The sequence below is a fragment of the Mizuhopecten yessoensis genome, unplaced genomic scaffold (assembly GCF_002113885.1).
Source record: "Mizuhopecten yessoensis strain PY_sf001 unplaced genomic scaffold, ASM211388v2 scaffold4783, whole genome shotgun sequence".
Lineage (NCBI taxonomy): Eukaryota > Metazoa > Mollusca > Bivalvia > Pectinida > Pectinidae > Mizuhopecten > Mizuhopecten yessoensis.
The window spans coordinates 397,666-422,208 of NW_018405719.1; the positions used below are offsets into that span (position 1 = coordinate 397,666).

A 24,543-nucleotide genomic window follows, 5' to 3' on the forward strand; every position below is an offset into this window, starting at 1 on the left:
ATTTGGGTTCAATGACACATACCCCGTACGTTTATCATTCCGTGATTTCTTAATGTTATATTAATTACCTATAAGTGTTTTATAAATGTTTTACTAGATAAGATAAGGACATTTAATAGCTGTGTAGAATGGCTATTCCGGAAACCTGACTATAGCGCCGTGTGTAACAGGTAACAGATGGTACCTGTACAACGTCACTAACCGTGTGTGGTTTGTTCTATAGGAAGATTTGATATTTGAATAGGATATTGACGCACGATTTTAACATGTTTATGGCAAATAAAACGTCATTTTTAACTATTGCTTTATATAAAAGGTAATGGCTTATTATCAACCGAGTCCTATTATCCTTCGAGGAATGACCGTTCCTAATGAACTGTATCAATTCCTGAATGTTTTTTATTCAATGGATTCCTTTCGCCACTAGGATTGACATTAACTGTTTCAAAATAAACATGCATCATGATTATTTCCCAGATTTAGTTTAAACCACTTGTTACTAAGGTAACAAATCAGTTGTTTTAGGAATGTCGTGCCTTGTCCTCGACCACAGTTCTACCGGTCTCCACACCACCACGGGACTGCGGTATTTACATACATGATATCAAGGTAACCAGCGGACTCTTACTTTGTATGATTCGTTTTGGTTGTTGTTTTCAATAGGCCTACAGTGTAGTACCCGTTTGTTGCTTTCCTATACGTGTCATCCTCTTCCATTACACTGTTGATGTCCGAAAAGACATCTGGTTTATAAAGAAAACCGCAAACTCTCCTCTTGTTCATTGGCGTGTGTCTCTCCTTCATATCATCCTGGGTATGAAACACTTTGGAATGCAACCTGCAATGTATATTGTTAAAACTTCACCTTTTTTGTATGACGATGATATCCACCTTCAAATTCAAGGTACTGCAGTGGGACCCCTAGTGTCCCCTTAGTGTGTAACATCATCAATGTACTGCAGTGGGACCCCTAGTGTCCCCTAAGTGTGTAACATCATCAATGTATTGCAGTGGAACCCTTAGTGTCCCCTTAGTGTGTAACACCATCAAGGTACTGCAGTGGGATCCCTAGTGTCCCCTTAGTGTGTAAAATCATCAATGTACTGCAGTGGGATCCCTAGTGTCCCCTTAGTGTGTAACACCATCAAGGTCCTGCAGTGGGACCCCTGGTGTCCCCTTAGTGTGTAACATCATCAATGACAGATTCTGCGTCGTTCGCACTCAGTAATGCTTATCACCTTCAAGTTGGCGTTTTCGCAGTGTGGATAATTGCGCCTATACAACTCAGTTACTGATACACTATGCCACCTATACAACTCAGTTACTGATGCACTATGCCACCTATACAACTCAGTTACTGACACACTATGACACCTATACAACTCAGTTACTGACACACCCCTAGTGTCCCCTTAGTGTGTAACACCATCAATGTACTGCTGTGTTATCCCTAGTGTGCCCTGAGTGTGTAACACCATCAAGGTACTGCAGTGGGCCCCCTAGTGTCCCCTTAGTGTGTAAAATCATCAATGTACTGCAGTGGGACCCTTAGTGTCCCCTAAGTGTGTAACACCATCAAGGTACTTCAGTGGGACCCCTAGGGTCCCCTTAGTGTGTAACATCATCAATGACAGATTCTGCGTCGTTCGCACTCAGCCATGCTTATCACCTTCAAGTTGGTGTTTTCGCAGTGTGGATAATTGCGCCTATACAACTCAGTTACTGATACCCTATGCCACCTATACAACTCAGTTACTGACACACTTGTAACATCATCAATGTATTGCAGTGGGACCCTTAGTGTCCCCTAAGTGTGTAACACCATCAAGGTACTTCAGTGGGACCGCTAGTGTCCCCTTAGTGTGTAACACCATCAAGGTACTTCAGTGGGACCCCTAGTGTCCCCTTAGTGTGTAACATCATCAAGGACAGATTCTGCGTCGTTCGCACTCAGCAATGCTTATCACCTTCAAGTTGGTGTTTTCGCAGTGTGGATAATTGCGCCTATACAACTCAGTTACTGATACACTATGCCACCTATACAACTCAGTTACTGCCACACTATGCCACCTATACAACTCAGTTACTGCCACACTATGCCACCTATACAACTCAGTTACTGCCACACTATGCCACCTATACAACTCAGTTACTGACGCACTATGCCACCAATACAACTCAGTTACTGACTCACTATGCCACCTATACAACTCAGTTACTGATACACTATGCCACCTATACCACTCAGTTACTGACACACTATGCCACCTATACAACTTAGTTACTGATGCACTATGCCACCTATATAACTCAGTTACTGACCCACTATGCCACCTATACAACTCAGTTACTGATGCACTATGCCACCAATACAACTCAGTTACTGATGCACTATGCCACCTATATAACTCAGTTACTGACACACTAGGCCACCTATACAACTTAGTTACTGATGCACTATGCCACCTATATAACTCAGTTACTGACACACTATGCCACCCATACAACTCAGTTACTGACACACTATGCCACCAATACAACTCAGTTACTGATGCACTATGCCACCTATATAACTCAGTTACTGACACACTATGCCACCAATACAACTCAGTTACTGCCACACTATGCCACCTATACAACTCAGTTACTGCCACACTATGCCACCTATACAACTCAGTTACTGACCCACTATGCCACCTATACAACTCAGTTACTGATGCACTATGCCACCTATATAACTCAGTTACTGACACACTATGCCACCTTTATAACTCAGTTACTGACACACTATATCACCAATACACCTCAGTTACTGATGCACTATGCCACCTATATAACTCAGTTACTGACACACTATGCCACCCATACAACTCAGTTACTGACACACTATGCCACCAATACAACTCAGTTACTGATGCACTATGCCACCAATACAACTCAGTTACTGACACACTATGCCGCCTATACAACTCAGTTACTGACACACTATGCCACCTTTATAACTCAGATACTGACACATTATGCCACCTATGTAACTCAGTTACTGACACGCTATGCCACCTATATAACTCAGTTACTGACACACTAGGCCACCTATACAACTTAGTTACTGATGCACTATGCCACCAATACAACTCAGATACTGACACACTATGCCACCTATATAACTCAGTTACTGACCCACTATGCCACCTATACAACTCAGTTACTGATGCACTATGCCACCTATACAACTCAGTTACTGATGCACTATGCCACCTATATAACTCAGTTACTGACACACTAGGCCACCTATACAACTTAGTTACTGATGCACTATGCCACCAATACAACTCAGTTACTTACACACTATGCCACCTTTATAACTCAGTTACTGACACACTATATCACCAATACAACTCAGATACTGATGCACTATGCCACCAATACAACTCAGTTACTTACACACTATGCCACCTTTATAACTCAGTTACTGACACACTATATCACCAATACACCTCAGTTACTGATGCACTATGCCACCTATATAACTCAGTTACTGACCCACTATGCCACCTATACAACTCAGTTACTGATGCACTATGCCACCAATACAACTCAGTTACTGATGCACTATGCCACCTATACAACTCAGCTACTGATACACTATGCCACCTATATAACTCAGATACTGACTCACTATGCCACCTATACAACTCAGTTACTGACGCACTATGCCACCAATACAACTCAGTTACTGATGCACTATGCCACCTATATAACTCAGTTACTGACACACTAGGCCACCTATACAACTTAGTTACTGATGCACTATGCCACCAATACAACTCAGTTACTGATGCACTATGCCACCAATACAACTCAGATACTGACACACTATGCCACCTATATAACTCAGATACTGACACATTATGCCACCTATGTAACTCAGTTACTGACACACTATGCCACCTATATAACTCAGTTACTGAAACACTATGCCACCTATACAACTCAGTTACTGATGCACTATGCCACCTATACAACTCAGTTACTGACACACTATGCCACCTATATAACTCAGTTACTGACACACTATATCACCAATACAACTCAGATACTGATGCACTATGCCACCAATACAACTCAGATACTGACACACTATGCCACCTATATAACTCAGTTACTGACACACTATGCCACCTATACAACTCAGTTACTGACACACTATATCACCAATACAACTCAGTTACTGATGCACTATGCCACCAATACAACTCAGATACTGACACACTATATGCCACCTATATAACTCAGTTACTGATAAACTATGTCACATATACAACTCAGTTACTGACACACGATGCCACCTATACAACTCAGTTACTGACACACTTTATCAACAATACACCTTAGTTACTGACACACTATGCCACAACTGAATATAAATATTGATGAAAATTTAAAAAGAAAGAGAACTGAGGGAAATACTAAAAGCAAGCTTCTGGCAGTATATAAAGATTAACAAGCATGATTACACAGATGAGTAGGACCGAACTCGACAACCTACGTCTGCTGATACAAGAATCTGTTTCAGGTAAATAGCTCTCATGTCATAATTATGGTCGAATTCAGCTCTGCAGACATCGCTGGTGTCTCAGATAAGATGTTTACTGTTGTGTTACAGATTAATGATCCTGCTGGTAACTTACGCATAAAAAGGGGCATTTACAACAATCACTACGGTAAAATGATTCATTTCATATATGAAGTTTGATTTGCTGGTAATATTAAGTCTCCTAGCCTCAAGGAAAGCATATGTTTTAATTGTTAAAGTTAGTCCATTTAATTGTTTTGTCAATTGTTCTGCCTATTTCTGATGCTTATACGTAGATTGTACATAAAAGGCACTTTGGGATAAGCATGCAACTTTGCATGGATATTAGGTAAATGATGATAAATGATTTGTAAAAGTTTCATACTTATCCCTTTTTACTTAAAACACACCCTTTCTTGTGTTTTGGAATACAAGGACTAAAGTGCATCTCCTCCTTCATTTCTGCACCTTTCATTTCCCTTAAGATTGAGAAATATTTGAAATTATCAAGTTTGAGATGTGTCCAGAAGCCATAACTCAGTATAAAACAAAAGGGAAGAGTATAGTGAATATGCATTTTATGTAAGTGTACTCAAATGAGTAAAGTTGTAAAATGCAACTCAAAATATAAATTAGAAAGGAAATTATTGAGAAAACAAAACATTTTTCATTTGAAAATTACCTTAAACAACACCCTGACTTAATCCTCCGTTTGATATTTTCTGTCATTTTTCATTCTTTTATACATGTCTGTTTAATCAACACATGTTTCCAAAAACAAAAATGGCATTATTTTTGTTGTTTTAGCTCATTCTGAAAGCAGCAAATTATATTCGTGATGATTTCCCCTACCCATTTTGGTACCCCAAAAACCCACTTTCGGTCAAACTTTTGCCTTAGTTTTTGCGCATGTGAAACAATAAGACATCTTTGAACAAATTAAGGAGGTAAACATCGGATATACCGGGGCCCAAAACAGGGCCTTATAGATACTCATCCTTTAATGAATTATTAAAAGGAAGTTACCGAATTCTTAAAACTCATGAAGAATTAAAAATCTACCGTGTAAATCTTGACTACCAGATAATGTTGTGAGTGTACATAATATAAAGGATAGAAAATAAAACTAAACAAGAACTGAGAGAACAAAGATTTATTATAAAATAATTTCAAGACAGATTATGTATGAACGATTACATGATATGTTTCTTAACAAATAAAAAAAGTAAAACAAGATAATATCATTTTCAATTTAAATATAAGTTGTATGCATGTATTTATGTACACACACCTACACTCACACAAGTTGAAGTAGGGAATGCTGAAGTAAACAGTTGTTGCAGTAGGGGGATAAAACATGAAATAGTCGTCTTAAAGAGGGATATAGCATGATATGTGTGTTGTTGTAGAGGGATAAAACATGAAATAGTCGCCTTAGAGAGGGACATATCATGATATGTGTGTTGTTGTAGAGGGATATAGCATGATATGTGTGTAGTTCTAGAGGGATATTGCATGATATGTGTGTTGTTGTAGAGTGATATAGCATGATATGTGTGTTGTTGTAGCGGGATATAACATGATATGTGTGTAGTTGTAGAGGGATATTGCATGATATGTGTGTTGTTGTAGAGTGATATAGCATGATATGTGTGTTGTTGTAGCGGGATATAACATGATATGTGTGTAGTTGTAGAGGGATATTGCATGATATGTGTGTTGTTATAGAGGGATATAGCATGAGATGTTTGTTGTTGTAAAGGGATATAGCATGATATGTGTGTTGTTATAGAGGGATATAGCATGAGATGTTTGTTGTTGTAAAGGGATATAGCATGATATGTGTGTTGTTATAGAGGGATATAGCATGAGATGTTTGTTGTTGTAAAGGGATATAGCATGATATGTGTGTAGTTGTAGATGGATATAGCATGATATGTGTGTTGTTGTAAAGCGATATAGCATGATATGTGTGTTGTTATAGAGGGATATAGCATGAGATGTTTGTTGTTGTAAAGGGATATAGCATGATATGTGTGTTGTTGTAGAGGGATATAACATGATATGTGTGTAGTTGTAGAGGGATATAACATGATATGTGTGTTGTTGTAGAGGGATATAACATGATATGTGTGTAGTTGTAGAGGGATATTGCACGAAACAGGTGTTATAGTAGGGAATGTACAGCGTGAATAGCCGTTTCAGCAGGGGTTATAAGGAAAGAAAACCTAAAACTTTGATTTATTTTACAACACTTCTGAAACAAGGTTTTAACTTATATTATCGCTCAGAGGATCTTAATGTGGGAGGAAACCGATCAGAGAATCGAAACCAAACCGCCTTTGCCATTTGCATTGTAGTAGGGTATACTCAGCATTAAAACCCAGCCGCCTTGGCCATTGACATTGATACTCAGCATTTCGTTTGATATTAAACATAGACAGGAACATCTTACAGACATCTTTCAAGTTGTCTTATTACAATCAGACGGTCACCAACTATATGAACAAAGATTCACATTTACTAATCAGGTTGTCAGGTAGACACCACCACAGACACCAAATATACTCCAGGCTACGGGCTACAAGGTGTGTAATACATACATCACAACTCTCTCTAGATACTATAAAGTGTTAGACACCGGTATGGAAATGCAAACAGCAAAAAATATCACCAATTCTAAATATGTCCATTAAATATTTCCATTAGAATGTCTTGAATGTCTTAGTGTACCTATCTTTACACCATAAGACTGCCATCCAACCTCTGCTCCTCAGCAAGCACTGCCCCCACACCACGTATCATTTCGCGGACAGCCTCGATCTCGGTTAGGCCCAATCTCCTCTTGTTGGAAATGTCGTAAATGTCTCCAGTCATTTCCGTGTGCACACCATTTACACCTACAGTGAAAAACCCAAAAAACTTGTATATGTAAATTTAACTAAGAAATGTGAAAGCTCCCTAGTTTTCTTCTCAATATTTACCAAAGACAACTTCAATTATATCTTTGAGTGATTCTATTTTAATGAGGATTTATTTATTTATTTACAGAGAATTGCTATATATCTTACACAATGTATATTACTTGTCACAATAAGTGATAGCTTGATCCTAATATAACATTGATGTTTCTGGAAATGTATTTAAAATCTCACGGCAATCTTTTTACAATCACACTCTGCTATATGTGTACTATTAAACATTGTTGTATGACTTACACAAGCATTGTCATTCTTTACATTAAAATATTCTGAAATTGTAATAAAGAGTTCATGGCTCGTAACTATGATGAAAAGAAAGTATTTGTCAAGTCCCAACATACTATGGTGCTAGCCTTATTGATAACACATTTACTGCGAAGTACAGAATGCAATAAATTAATTGACAAACAGCATTTGTTTATTCAGGGTTTTTAGACTGTGCTTGAACAAGTTATTATTACATGCGTCCACAGACGATAGGGGTGACACTCAATGACCAATTTAGTGTGTAACATCTCATTAACCTATATATAGGACAAAGAAAACAAACTCCTGGTCACATAATTCCGCCTAACCAGAAACCTACCTCTTACTTGCAGGTGATGTTTTTCTAAGAAGTCATGGAAGTAAGGTTTACTCGCGAGACATGGGATTTTGATATGTACGCTGGCTCTCAGAGTGGTACCAAGGTTGGTAGGACAGTAGCCTAGGAACCCAAGGTTGGGATGATGGGCGAACTTCAGGCTGCTTCTCTCCTCCAGAGATTTCATGGCCTAAAAGAAAGTGCTCAGAGTGAGTAGGACGCAGTATCATAACCTCGAAATATCATTGTTCTCTCGTGTTTTTACGCTGTTCACATAAAGTACATACGGGCATTCCCCCATGGCAATATTTGTGCAATTTTACTGTTTATCAACCTTTTATTGTTTGACCCTGTATGACCCATTTCAAACATATGGGTAGTATTTCGGTAATAGCATACACTTCCTTCACGATGAATGACGTTGAAATTGTGTACTGTATTAGAGTTACTACAGAAAAGAATATGTAAAGAGACGATAAAACTGACACTATTGAAGTTTACCCCAATCAACGGGAATAGACAAAACGCTAATTTACTATCGTCTGTAATCAAGGAAGGCGATTATACATCAAATGTATGTTTACTTTAAAAGAAGAAAACAACAATATAATGGTTATGTTTAAGACAGCACAATGACAAATGGGAGGTACAATATTCAACTTTAGAAGAACTGACTTCAGTGTGCTCTTCTGAATATAGCAATCAAACTCCATACAATGATTCACTGTAGACTGGAATCACCAGGAGGGGTCTTTGCTACTGTAGACGATGGGCCGGGTGTTCTCCCGGATTTCAATAGTCCTGTTAGAATTAAAAGTGAAAACAAGCAAAACAACATCATATCACGAAACTCATTGAAAAACGGATTCTGTTTGATCAGATGAAAAAATGATTGAGGCTGAGGTTACAACAAGAGTTCGTATTTTGTTAAACACAGGAAATAACAAGTTCGCTACACCAAACAAACATATATTACTGCTACACTTCTGCCGCAACTGGTCACAAACTACTGGATAACTGTTTAATTGGTCTTTTGCCTTCACTACCTACCAAATTACTGGTATCCGGCCTGCTACTGATACTGAAATTAATAGAATACCCGCCTCTGTGTAAGAGTTTGTTTTGGTTGTCAATTTTCTTTTAATTTCGGTCAATGAAGATTCATGAAATATTTAGTATTTCAGAAAAATCTAAATCTGATTATAAAACTCGTTGATAATTTACGACCATTCAAAGAAAATAAAGCAACCGTATGCTGAAGACTCAACACAGAATTTGTAATCAATATGAAAAGACAACAACAGAAACAGTCACCAGAACCAAAGGAAAAACATAATTATTATTATCTGACGTCAATGCGAGTCGCATGCAAGCACCTTCAGTTCATTCATACATATGTCACCAGAGCTGAACAACACGTACCGTTACCAGCCGTCTGTACACGGTACCCAAGTCACTCCCCTCCTGCATTGAGATGAACCGAAGGTGGTCCTCCTCGTTCACCCATACCAAGAACGTCCTGGATGGGTTGTAGAATATTCCCCGTCCCACTGGCCAGTCGTCATAGACATTGGCATCGCCAAGGAACCTGTCATATTCAATTATTACTATATAACTGGTTTAAATTCATTTTTTTTTTAATTTGAGAAAATATAAATTTCAAATCAATGCTACGTTTATGCTGTTTAGTTATGCTAACCTGTAATCTGATCACACATTTACGGTATCCCGTCACGTGAACTACATAATACCCATTCCGTCAGGTGAATTAGATATTTGGTTATCCCTATAGCTGAATTGCACATTAAGGTTATCCAAGTATCTTAATTATTACCATATACGCATCTTTCTTGCTTTATAGTTAGCTTCAATTATACAGGGTTATCAGATCTTACAGCTCCTCTTTGTATAAATCAAGTGAAGTCACTTAATGTTTACTTATGTCGCTATTGAGCACTAGACCCAAGGACTGTCGATAACCCCATTACCTATTTCCCTGTAAATAGAGGAAGTGTTTTATAATGTCGCTATAGAGCACTAGACCCAAGGACTGTCGATAACCCTGTAACCTATTTCCCTGTAAATAGAGGAAGTGTTTTATAATGTCGCTATTGAGCACTAGACCCAAGGACTGTCGATAACCCCGTTACCTATTTCCCTGTAAATAGAGGAAGTGTTTTATAATGTCGCTATTGAGCACTAGACCCAAGGACTGTCGATAACCCCGTTACCTATTTCCCTGTAAATAGAGGAAGTGTTTTATAATGTCGCTATTGAGCACTAGACCCAAGGACTGTCGATAACCCCGTTACCTATTTCCCTGTAAATAGAGGAAGTGTTTTATAATGTCGCTATTGAGCACTAGACCCAAGGACTGTCGATAACCCCGTTACCTATTTCCCTGTAAATAGAGGAAGTGTTTTATAATGTCGCTATTGAGCACTAGACCCAAGGACTGTCGATAACCCCGTTACCTATTTCCCTGTAAATAGAGGAAGTGTTTTATAATGTCGCTATTGAGCACTAGACCCAAGGACTGTCGATAACCCCGTTACCTATTTCCCTGTAAATAGAGGAAGTGTTTTATAATGTCGCTATTGAGCACTAGACCCAAGGACTGTCGATAACCCCGTTACCTATTTCCCTGTAAATAGAGGAAGTGTTTTATAATGTCGCTATTGAGCACTAGACCCAAGGACTGTCGATAACCCCGTTACCTATTTCCCTGTAAATAGAGGAAGTGTTTTATAATGTCGCTATTGAGCACTAGACCCAAGGACTGTCGATAACCCCGTTACCTATTTCCCTGTAAATAGAGGAAGTGTTTTATAATGTCGCTATTGAGCACTAGACCCAAGGACTGTCGATAACCCCGTTACCTATTTCCCTGTAAATAGAGGAAGTGTTTTATAATGTCGCTATTGAGCACTAGACCCAAGGACTGTCGATAACCCCGTTACCTATTTCCCTGTAAATAGAGGAAGTGTTTTATAATGTCGCTATTGAGCACTAGACCCAAGGACTGTCGATAACCCCGTTACCTATTTCCCTGTAAATAGAGGAAGAGTTTAATAATGTCGCTATTGAGCACTAGACCCAAGGACTGTCGATAACCCCGTTACCTATTTCCCTGTAAATAGAGGAACCCCGTTACCTATTTCCCTGTAAATAGAGGAAGTGTCCCTCTGTAAGCTCGATCTGTTTGTCCTCGCTCATTTCGCTTAGGGAATAATATGATCCCTTCAATTCCCCACTTAAGGTATCCAAAGCTGCCTTTGCCCTGGATTCTAGTTCTTTCCGATCCTGCAAGATACAAATTAGGATAAAACAATATGTTTATACGTGGTAAAATAGATACTGTATAAGTTTCAAGTTCTATGACACGATTCTTAGGGTTGTTCTTTTGAGACTGTGAACAACATAAACAACTGACATTCACAATTCTACAACTAACGTCTTGTTCAACACAACACGATAAAGACAGGTAACATACATATGTCATTATTTTACTGTCAAACACTTTATTTAGAGTCGTAATATATCAGTCAGAGGGCCCGGAAATCCCCTTGTCCTCGGAGGTTGTTTTGTGTGAAGGTTATGAGATATGTTTTCTATTGTTATCAGGTTGTTGGTCATTCTTTTTCGTTTGTTTCTAACGTCATTGTTATTAACTTTGATAGTTAATTGTATTCAATTATATTTGTGGTTGTAAACAGATTTAGTGGTGTTTAGATTTTGTTTGTAACTATTATACGATTTGTTTTTGAATTTCATATTTGTTCGGGTTTTCGTGAGAGATGTTTGTGATTATTATTGGATTTGAAAGTTATAAGATTTGTTTGTTGGTTTCTGTATTTTGTTTATTAATTTTCCTGGTTGACTTGAAGTGTTAACACCACTAGGTCATCGGTTCGAGACCTACGTGGGGCAGTTGCTAGGTACTGGCCGTAGGTCGGTGGTTTTCCTCCACCACCAAAACCTGGCACATCCTTTAATGACCTTAGCTGTTGATAGGACATTACTACATTAAATACAGAAAAGACGAAAATAATAGTTTTTAGGAATGGTGGCATACTACGGAATAACGAAAAGTGGATATATGATAACATAGAGCTGCAAGTTGTTAATCAGTTCAATTACTTAGGAATGCTTTTCAATTATAATGGTAAATTTAATGTTACACAAAAACACGTTGCAGAACAAGCTAATAAGGCGTATTATGCAATTTGTAGCAAACTGAAAAATCATAATTTTAATATTGAAACACAATGTGCAGTTTTTGATACATATATAAATAGCATTTTGAGCTACAGTGCAGAGATATGGGGATTTCATAATGCTTTAGATGTCGAGAAAATACATATGAATTTTTGTAAACGGCTACTCGGAGTTAAAAAGAGTACCTGTAATAATTTAGTATATTATGAGTTAGGAAGAATGCCACTGGCGGAAAGTAGAAAGCTTCGTATCATTAAATATTGGTTAAAATTAAGAAATATAGATAATTGTATTTTAAAAACTTGTTATGAAGAAAGGATTTTGTCGAATGACAGTTGGATTATAAATATCCAGGGGGAACCTTTGCAAATTAGGTTTAGGTTATTTATGGGACATCAATGGTAACACTACTGATAGACATATTTATAAAATAATTGAACAACGGTTTTACGATATATATCAGCAAAACTTATTATCTAACATTCAAACTATTTCTAGAGGTTTTCTTTATCAACATCTTATTGACAAATTTACCCTGCAATACTATTTGAGAAAACCTATCAATAATTTATACAAAAAATACTTAACACGTTTTAGATTAAGCTCACATAGTTTAAATATTGAGCAAGGCAGGTACAGAAATCAACCAAGAGAACAACGACTTTGTACATTCTGTAACGCTAATGATGTTGAAGATGAATTCCATTTTATACTTAAATGCAAATTTTATGAGGATTTTAGGCATGAATATATTAAACCTTATTTTTACAAACGACCAAGTGTTTTCAAGTTAATAGAACTGTTCAATACCAAAATCGTTAAAGATCTAAATAACCTAGGCAAATTTTTGCATTTAAGTACAAAACGACGAAATAATATTGTTTAACTAAATATAATACTGCATGTTCTGTATGTTATACCCACATACAGGTATATTGTGTTTTAATAATCTATGTTATGCATTGTACACTATTGCATCAACTGTAATTTGTGTTATACATTGTGATATTTTGTACATATGTATGTCTACTCTCCGATGTGTTGTAAACATAAGGAAATAAAGAATCTGAATCTGAGGACGTACAACACAACAAACCAAACCAGACTTTTAAGTGTTAAAATGGTGATTCCCTCCCTACCCGTTGGAAAGCCATTAAAGTCATATTTCTATACAAAAGTGTTTGTACCTCAGATGTATTGAACCAAAACCTTGTATCTGTTTTAATATTTTATTGAAGTCATTGAAACACAAATACCTGATAGTGATTTAGTTTGTATAACTGAATCACACCTCAGCCCTCTAATCGCAAACTCTGATATTAAATTGGAATCTTTTTCAACAGGGTGGTGGTGGGGTTGTAATCTATCATAAAAACATAAGTAAGCGCCGACCAGATATCGAAAGTGAACATGTTGAAAGGATTTGAGGAAAATTTAGTTCAAAAACATAATTTCATGGTAGGCTGCATATCTACATCTAAAATTGGGCATCGGAAATAAATTGAAATTAAATTAAAACAGTCAGTACGTCCATGAATATATTAATAACATGTGCTTTTAATACTGACACCCATAAGACTAAACCCTGATGTTAAGCCCTGAATGAACGCAACTCTTAGACTAAGAATGAGACAAAGAAATAGGATACATAATATTGCTAAGTGATCTGATACAACGGAAAGAACACAGGAAAAATGAACGTAAGATATGCATACGTCGTGACTGTATCACAGGCACTAGCCTTTCTATACCACGTGTGTATAGACAGACGAGGCTAGTACCTGTGACTGTATCACAGACACTAGCCTTTCTATACCACGTGTGTATAGACAGACGAGGCTAGTACCTGTGACTGTATCACAGACACTAGCCTTTCTATACCACGTGTGTATAGACAGACGAGGCTAGTACCTGTGACTGTATCACAGACACTAGCCTTTCTATACCACGTGTGTATAGACAGACGAGGCTAGTACCTGTGACTAACCTTTAAAGTTTTGCCATAGATACAGTATTCCAATGTGGAACAAATAAAACGAACAAGGAAGTTATTTACCTGACAGAGTTACACTATTTTATATTGATAACTCACTTACAAAACACCGAACTGATCAAGCTAAAGCACTTTACGATCAGTACTTAACGACTGTTTCCCCGCCACAAATATCAGATAAGCTAGATGAACCTCCAACCCCAGATGTAACCTCGCCATACAAGTTATAAAGTACAGAGATTTCTGAACAGGATGCTAATGATCAAAAGACTATTTTAAATGTAAATTAACTTTAAAGACCTGATGGAATACTGCCTTAGTGGAAACCACCCTTTTTGATCCCACGAAAAAAATGTATGTATAAAGATGTTAATCAGGGCCATGGTGGTTGATAGATGAGAGCACTGTGAGTAAAGAAAAACGTTTACAAAATGCTTACACAATTCAGAGACAGATATCAGTAACGTCAGGCTTCTATAAAATGTCTTTAAATATATGATAATACGTAATTTGTTATATGGGCTCTGTGTATATGACATATTGTGATGTTATATGGCCTCTGTTTATATGACATATCGTGATGTTATATGGCCTCTGTTTATATGACATATCGTGATGTTATATGGCCACTGTTTACATGACATATCGTGATGATATATGGCCTCTGTTTATACGACATATCGTGATGTTATATGGCCTCTGTTAATATGACATGTCGTGATGTTATATGGCCTCTGTTTATATGACATATCGTGATGTTATATGGCCTCGTTTATATGACATGTCGTGATGTTATACGGCCTCTGTTTATATAACATATAGTGATGTTATATGGCCTCTGTTTATATGACATGTCGTGATGTTATATGGCCTCTGTTTACATGACATGTCGTGATGGTATATGGCCTCTGTTTATATGACATATCGTGATGTTATATGGCCTCTGTTTACATGACATATCGTGATGTCATATGGCCTCTGTTTATACGACACATCGTGATGTTATATGGCCTCTGTTTATATATGGCCTCTGTTTATACGACATATCGTGATGTTATAGGGCCTATGTTTATATGACATATCGTGGTGTTATATGGCCTCTGTTTAGATGACATATCGTGATGTTATATGGACTCTGTTTATATGACATATAGTGATGTTATATGGCCTCTTTTTATATGACATATCGTGATGGTATATGGCCTCTATGTATATGACATATCGTGATGATATATGGCCTCTGTTTATATATGGCCTCTGTTTATATAACATATCGTGATGTTATATTGCCTCTGTTTACATGACATGTCGTTATGTTATATGTCCTCTGTGTATATGACATGTCGTCATGTTATATGGCCTCTGTTTGCATGACATGTCGTGATGTGATATGGCCTCTGTGTATATGACATATCGTGATGATATATGGCCTCTGTTTATACGACACTTCGTGATGTTATATGGCCCCTGTTTATATGACATATCGTGGTGTTATATGGCCTCTGTTTGCATGACATGTCGTGATGTGATATGGCCTCTGTTTTCATAACATATCGTACTGTTATATGGCCTCTTTTTACATAACATGTCGTGATGTTATATGTCCTCTGTTTACATGACATATCGTGAAGTTATATGGCCTCTGTTTAGATGACATATCGTGATGTTATATAGCCTCTGTTTACATGACATGTCGTGATGTTATATGGCCTCTGTGTATATGACATGTCGTGATGTTATATGGCCTCTGTTTACATGACATGTCGTGATGTTATATGGCCTCTGTTTACATGACATGTCGTGATGTGATATGGCCTCTGTTTACATAACATATCGTACTGTTATATGGCCTCTGTTTACATAACATGTCGTGATGTTATATGGCCTCTGTTTATATTACAAATCGTGATGTTATATGGCCTCTGTTTATATGACATGTCGTGATGTTATATGGCCTCTGCTTACATGACATGTCGTGATGGTATATGGCCTCTGTTTACATGACATATCGTGATGTTATATGGCCTCTGTGTATATGACATGTCGTGATGTTATATTGCCTCTGTTTATATGACATATCGCGATGTTATATGTCCTCCTTTTATATGACATGTCGTGATGTTATATGCCCTCCTTTTATATGACATATCGTGATGTTATATGGCCTCTGTTTACATGACATGTCGTGATGTTATATGGCCTCTGTTTATATGACATATCGTGATGTTATATGGCCTCTGTGTATATGACATGTCGTGATGTTATATTGCCTCTGTTTATATGACATATCGTGATGTTATATGTCCTCCTTTTATATGACATGTCGTGATGTTATATGCCCTCCTTTTATATGACATATCGTGATGTTATAAGGCCTCTGTTGACATGACATGTCGTGATGTTATATGGCCTCCTTTTATATGACATATCGTGATGTTATATGGCCTCGGTTTATATGACATATCGTGATGTTATATGGCCTCTGTTTATATGACATTTCGTGATGTTATATGGCCTCTGTTTACATGACATGTCGTGTTGTTATATGTCCTCCTTATATATGACATGTCGTGATGTTATATGGCCTCTGTTTATATGACATGTCGTGATGTTATATGGCCTCTGTTTATATGACATGTCGTGATGTTATATGGCCTCTGTTTATATGACATGTCGTGATGTTATATGGCCTCTGTTTATATGACATGTCGTGATGTTATATGGCCTCTGTTTATATGACATGTCGTGATGTTATATGGCCTCTGTTTATATGACATGTCGTGATGTTATATGGCCTCTGTTTATATGACATATCGTGATGTTATATGGCCTCTGTTTATATGACATATCGTGATGTTATATGGCCTCTGTTTATATGACATATCGTGATGTTATATGACATATCGTGATGTTATATGTCCTCCTTATATATGACATATCGTCGATGAAGCAGATGACGCCTACCCTTCCGGAACACCTTGTTTTATTATCATCGTTCTTTTTATGATCTCCATTCAAATATTTTACCCTTCTTATCCTTTCTTAGCTCTATTTTCGTGGTTGTTAATGAAAATGTCACCCAAAGATAATCCTGTATCCATTTATATATGTTATACACAAATGACATGACTAATATTGTTCACAATGACATGAAGCTCTTCGCAGATATATTTTAACATGTAATTCTAAATTCAATTTAAGCCTCTAGTTATCATAATCAAGACCTGGGCAGAATTATTGATTGGGCTAGCACCAATATGGGATATTGAATGGGACATCACAGTTATCCCGCCTTAACCAATATCCTAGACATTCTCCAAGTACTGTAATCATTCTCTAAATATCGACAAGTTTGATAAACGCAAATATTTTGGTGTGACTTTTTTTCAAAGAATTAAACTTGGTCTATCCATATTAATATGAACAGTCAAAAAATGCTTGATACCTACAATATAGGATTTAAAATGAGTCATTATGTACGATCTAAACAACACTCATTCCTACAACATTTGAATATGCAGATAAGGTCTGGTCAATTGATCTGATCTTCTTTAAACTCGGTTTGAATCGGTGTACTTTGAAACTATAAGAATAGATCTAAGAAGAGGTACATAACATGGAACTTTATATAAAAAAAAACTAGGTTAGAAAGTTCTGTCTGAAAGGGGAATGGATCATAGACATACCTTCATGTGTTAAACCAATAATAACTGAACACCTACCTATCTATGTGACATAATACACCTAGTTCACATTCCTGGAGATTGGAAATATCCCGTAAGGAATGTAAGAACGTTTAATCAATTATTGTGCCAAGTCTTGTGATTTAACTTCTTTGCTGTTATTTGTAAAAAGGAAATGATATAGTAAGCAACCCCTTCATCTTACTTAAAAACGTTATGTACCTCTGACAAATTTATATAAATTGTACAAGCAGGGATGACCATGTGATCTCATGTCTACTGAGAAAGAGGGCGGGTGATCTAACATAAAACCTATTCAGAGATCACCAGCATGTCTCTGAAACAGCTACTTAGTATCTCTTTCACTGGCCAATACATATATTTCAGAAAAACAAACCGAAAAAGACAACGTTTCTAATGTTACATGGATAACGCTAGCATACGTGTACTACGCAATGGTAGCACTGAGATAAACACTACTAAAACTATACTTGCTTGAACGCGTTCCACTTTTCAACAAGTTGTTGGTTTGATGACAAGATGCAATATACAAGACAAAATATCGGAGACTACTAAGATAGTATCAGTTAACAACCTATCAATAAATTCAGCGATACGAGTGATTGTGTGATTAATTGTGTTAACTGTAAGAATATGTGTACAGAGAGAGAAAGGGACGGACATAAGGAACACGTTTTTAAAAATTACCAGAAAGAAAATGGATCACGAAAGGAACTTGATTAGGTCAAAAAAATACCATAAAGAAAGTGGATCGTGAAAGGAACTTGACTAGGTCATAAAAAATACCACGAAGAGAAATATAAGGTCTCATAAGAGGACTAAGAGATAAGCTGGGAGCAGATCAAGGTCAGAAGAAGTAAGCACGATTTCAGCCAACAAGACTAAAAAACAGAGGTTCGCTGAATAAGGGGAGTTAACTACACTTTTGTGGTAAAAGGAAAATTTGGATTAACATCAGATTCTTTTTATCATAGTAAATTCTCATTTATATACATCATTTGATACACGATCCCAAAAAACTGATGTTAGTATCGAAGTCAATGCAATGTCTTTTTTAGTGATACATTCGTCTAGATAAAGGTCCTGTTTCTTTTTTGATTTGTGCCTTTTCGTGCTTTATGTATCTGTCAGTAAGGTCCATGTAACGACTTGACGTATGGTCGTTATATATGGTAACCCTGCTGTATAAAGTACATACTGTTAGTTTCGTACTTTTATGATCTATGATACGTACCTTGAGTTTGGCTGTAGGATGGAAAGGGAAACCAGCTTGAGACCGTCCAAGGCGTACACGTGTTGACGAGATGTACTTCTTTGTTGGGTCTAGATCACCGAAACCAAGATTGTTTATGTCTCCAAAGTCTGGGTTGGGATGGGCGACTTTATCAACTTTATGGTAATCTTTGATAACCGGATGAAATATCTCCCAGAAAACATCGTACGCTTCAGGATCCGAGGCATACATACCACACCCACTGTCCAGGTTTATACAGCCTGGCGAGCAACACATGTCCATTATTACCAATTAATTAGGAAATTTGAAATGGAAATTGTTCATTTATGTTCATCAAAAGTAGGAATTAGCAGGCTGTATTCTACAGCAAGTGTCTTTTTCATGGAACACTGAAGAAACAAAATTTGATTTTCTAAACATATTGCAGCAGTGGGATTTTTTCCTGTTTTATCATTTTCTATAACCTGTTATATTCCGTGTACCTCTGGCCATATCTATTTTCTTTTGCTTGACCCTGTATGACCTCATAATGATGTGTACTTAGCGCGCTAAATATAATAATAGTATACAACATTTGATATAACGCCCTATCTAGCTAACATAAGCCACAGTACATAAATATACAATTAATACAATTAGCATATACATTAATCAATACAATTTGTAAGGGTTTCGCAGGAGCTGCCTTATCAGGCGCTTACTGCTAGTCCTATGCCACCTGGCTAATATCTCCTTATGTGTGTATTCCTGCATGTGTGCTGGGGATGTAATGTGTTCTGTTTGTAGTGGGACCGTGCTTCCAACGGCATCATTTATAGTGCCACCTCACTTGAATGCTACAGCACAGATACCGCAACATCCACCCCAGACCAGTTTATACTCCACCTGGGTTGTTGGAGTTGTGTGGGAGAAGAAAAACACATTTTTATATAAAATATCATTCAGCAGACCAGAGAATATCGGTTTGTGGAAGTTGCTTCTTTGAATTTCAATAAAATAAAAAATAAAAAACTTAATTTGGACGTCCGAGACTTACCTCCTTTAATACAGTCTACTAAAGTTCCATTGAAGTAAGTAACTCTGTCTTTAAGCTCTCTAAAGATAAGATCTGTCATATTTCTCTTCAGGAAGGAAGTCGACTTGGCATGTTTCAGTCTATTCCAGTGTTCCTCGACAGACATGGTTGGCATGCTGCAATGTTAAATTGGCTCATTCAACACTGGTGCTTGTATGGGTTAAACTCTAAGATAGTATAGTATTACACGTCGTGTTTATCTTCCGTATTCGGCAACTTAGTCCCATCACAACTGTGTCAACAACAGTAAGGGGGAGTAGTGTTAGAAGGATTATAGACTGTTTCCGGATAAGTTTGGTAGTATATACTTGTATTTTGTCTTTTTGGTTTGTTTTCTTTCTTTAATTCAAAATTCTAAATATCTTGTAGAGGAGAAATAAATTTTGCAGTATAAACATTTTATTTGAATATTAATATCAAATAGCTATTTTTAGAAATATAACAAAACTTGCATATTTAATGATATGCTTATATAATTTTAAATGACTGACAGGGTGGTGTGCAATTATAAAACATAAATTAAAAAGAAATACATTTACATTCCTAGATGTCACAAGTATCCTATTACTTGACCTTTGAACTGGGTTGTTTAAAATTGGATGCAATGTAAATGTACAGACAAAGGTAATGTATTGTTGGATTGGACTTTTAAACACTTAGTACTGGTTGTGACTGTTTTTAATGTTATGTTAATATAAATGCAGATTTGATTATTTTGTATTCGAAATGTAAGTAGTAGAGTTTTCCTATTGTTGTGTATTTAACGATTTAATAGATGTTATGTAAATGAAATATAATGTAAATGTAATCTTTATATTGATATATTGAACCGTTAATTATAACATGCAGTTATATCTTTACGTTATAATGTCAAAACATTTTTATGTTTAGTGCTGCTTTTTATTGATGCTATTGATTGATTATATTTATTGTCTTTTTAACAGGAAACCCCTATTTTCACATGCATGCAAAATGATGGTCATTTGATGGTCTATGGAATAAATATATTTAACTAAACAAATAAATCGAATTTGTTTAGTTGAAATTTGAAGTGAGTGGAAGATTATCATTACATTTCAATAAACACCATTGTAACGAGAATAGATCGGGTTTACTTTAAGGTTATAGGATTGTGTCGCCATTTCTCGGTAGATTTTCTTAAAATATAGGTTGTCAGAATTTTAAGGATTTTAAACGGGAATTTATGTAAAAAAAGAGAGAATTTTAAAAATAATTTGAAACATATGTTTTTGCAAAATAAAGTCAATAAAAATGATACTGACATAGACTAGTATTGCATTAATGTATATCAATTTCATTAATGCTGAAATTGTGTAAAATTAGTTATCTATAAACGATTAAAAATTGACATTTTATAATAAAAACATGTGCATAGTAATAGCATCTAAGAGTTATCGTTCTTGAAATACTTCACAGTAGTGAAATAGGTAGCCGGTTTCCTGAAGTAAAGAAAAAATGACACATGTGACTCATTGATTAAAAAACAACTGAATTAATGCCTGGATTGCTTTGAATACTTTGACAATAAGAAACATACAATATTCATCAGTTTAATATTAAACATTAGAATATGCGGAAATTGTGATACTGTCTCCGTACATTGGATTTTCAACTAGAGATGTACTTCCAATTTCCGTTTAGCAATACACTCATATGACCTAAATGTTGATTCCCAAATACACCAGGCAAGAACCGTAAATACAATATAATTAAAGAGATATTACAGTCATTACACACACACAAACAAAATGATTCTCTCTCTCTATTATTCAATTATGATACACATGTGAGGATGTGCAAATTATAGATTTAAACAAAATACATAATATCCTACAGCTCATGTAGCTTATGATCACTTTTTCCGTCCATTGCCACGTGATCATTTATGACACTGTCCATCCAAGACACTGTTGGTAGAATAGAAACAACCTAACGAACTGCTATTGGTCACACAAACCAGTCAATCAAGGGGCCTTGCTGTCATAGTAATGTAGATAGTCCCACAGACTCGCACTACGATGAATATATATCGGCTATATAGCATTACCCTCTACCGGACCACACAGGTTGTTATAAATCGAAGACTAATCAGTCACGCTACATGGGAAATCACATATATTCTGATCTCAGCCCTATCTGAAATGATCTGTCTCTGAACATGATCGACAGCTTTTTAACTGCAATGACTGGCGTAACACCAAACAGTGTCAACACGTGTACACACATGTATATGGAGAAAACATTCCGAAAAACAAAATGGAATGACTCATAACCTAAAATCTCGGAATGTATCAATACAAACATTTTAAGTACGTTTCACTCTGTTGACGTTGAACTAATAAATACTAATCTTCTAATAAAGTTTTTCTTAATTGTTGCACTCGGTCAACGTGACTATGTGTATATGTAATTTTACTGAAGGGAGAAATATAATAATAAGAGTATAGAAGATGTTGATCTAGACAACTTACTCAAAGAATTTGATTTAAATAAATTAACAGACAATAAAAAAGAAACAATAGAATGAAATTTAACAGAAGAAGAGCTTGGAAAAGCTTTAAAAATATGAAAAACTGTAAATCTCCTGGAACAGATGGCTTTCCTGCAGATTTTTTTTTTATTTTTTTTGGCCAGAACGTATATACTAAAAAAAAATCCACTTATCAAAGGCTAGGTATTATTACATGTATTCCAAAAGGAGAAAAACCAAGACAATTTTTAAAAAACTGGAGGCCTATTACATTATTAAATACAATTTACAAGTTAGCCTCAGCATGCATAGCCAACAGAATGAAAACAATCTTAGAATTTATAATTTCAGATACACAAACAGGTTTTTTAAAGGGTAGGTTTATTGGAGAGAATACTAGATTAATATATGACATAATGAATCATACAGAAAATAATGACATTCCTGGATTATTGGTTTTAATAGATTTTGAAAAGGCCTTCGACTCGGTATCATGGAAGTTTCTAGACAAAGTAATCATTTTTTTAAATTTTGGACCGAGTATCAGACATTGGATCAATACACTATATAAAGACACTTCATCAGCTATTATACAAAATGGTAGGTTATCAGAATTTTTCACTATAGAAAGCCGCTGTCGTCAGGGCGACCCTGTTTCACCATATCTTTTTATACTTGTGGCAGAAATATTGGCAATTATGGTTAAAAACAATGCAAAAAATAAGGGTATCAAAGTAGGGAATAAAGAACACAATCTCACAATTTGCAGATGACACATCTCTTATTTTAAATGGTTCTAGGAAATCTTTCAATGAGGCAATCAAAATGTCAAGACTTCTTCCACCATAGATGGAAATTAAAATGGGGGATTACAAAATTTAACCTTCTTGGAATAGATTACTCTGTCAACTTAGATGAAATGATTAACATTAACTATAATAAAGCTATACAAAATTTAAATAAATCATTACTACAATGGTCTAAAAGAATGCTTACACCAATAGGTAGAACAACTGTTTTAAAAACATTAATACTTTCAAAAATGATTCATCTCTTTATGACTATACCGAATCCAGACAGAGCTTTTATTAAAACATGGAATTCTACTTTTTTTAAATTATATGGCAAGGACCTATTGATAAAGTGAAAAGGAACACTCTAATTAAACAATACAACAAAAGAGGTTTAAAAATGATAGATATAGGGAACTTTATTGATAGTTTAAAATCTACTTGGATAAAAGGACTATTAACATCTAGTGATAGGGAATGGAAAAATATTTTTGAACATGAAATATGTCCCATACAGTGTCTTTCAAAATTTGGTGAATGTTTCTTTGAAAACTTAAACATAACAAATTTATTTTGGAAAGAAGTCCTAAATACATGGATAAAAGTGTCAAAACTAAATAAAATAAGAACCAAAACTGAACTTCTTACCTCCCCTTTATGGTACAATTTTACCTTTGAGATAGGGAATCAATACATTTATTTTGAAGACTGGCATAAGAAAGGTGTAAATACAGTAGTTGACACAATGAAAGGAGATGGAACATTTCTAAATTTTGAAGAATTGAAAGACAAGTTTTCTGTAACATCGAATAATTTCTTAAGTTACCAGAGTCTGTGTGCATCCATTAAATCTGTGATTAAGAAATGTAAGGTATATCTGAATAACAATACTATTTT

General features: G+C 35.9%; 1 protein-coding gene across 1 annotated transcript in view; it reads right to left on the reverse strand.

The window, feature by feature from the left end:
• Nucleotides 1-5,721: 5,721 nt before the first annotated feature.
• LOC110449680 (arginine kinase-like) overlaps nt 5,722-24,543 on the reverse strand; it is a 32,621-nt gene continuing 13,799 nt past the window's right edge. The window contains exons 2-7 of the mRNA XM_021496697.1: nt 20,326-20,480; nt 19,290-19,549; nt 11,295-11,443; nt 9,563-9,728; nt 8,144-8,330; nt 5,722-7,476 (exon numbers count right to left, since the gene is read on the reverse strand). Coding sequence (XP_021352372.1) covers nt 7,316-7,476; nt 8,144-8,330; nt 9,563-9,728; nt 11,295-11,443; nt 19,290-19,549; nt 20,326-20,480 — 1,078 coding nt within the window. The 3' untranslated portion in view covers nt 5,722-7,315. The remainder of the gene's footprint in view (nt 7,477-8,143; nt 8,331-9,562; nt 9,729-11,294; nt 11,444-19,289; nt 19,550-20,325; nt 20,481-24,543) is intronic.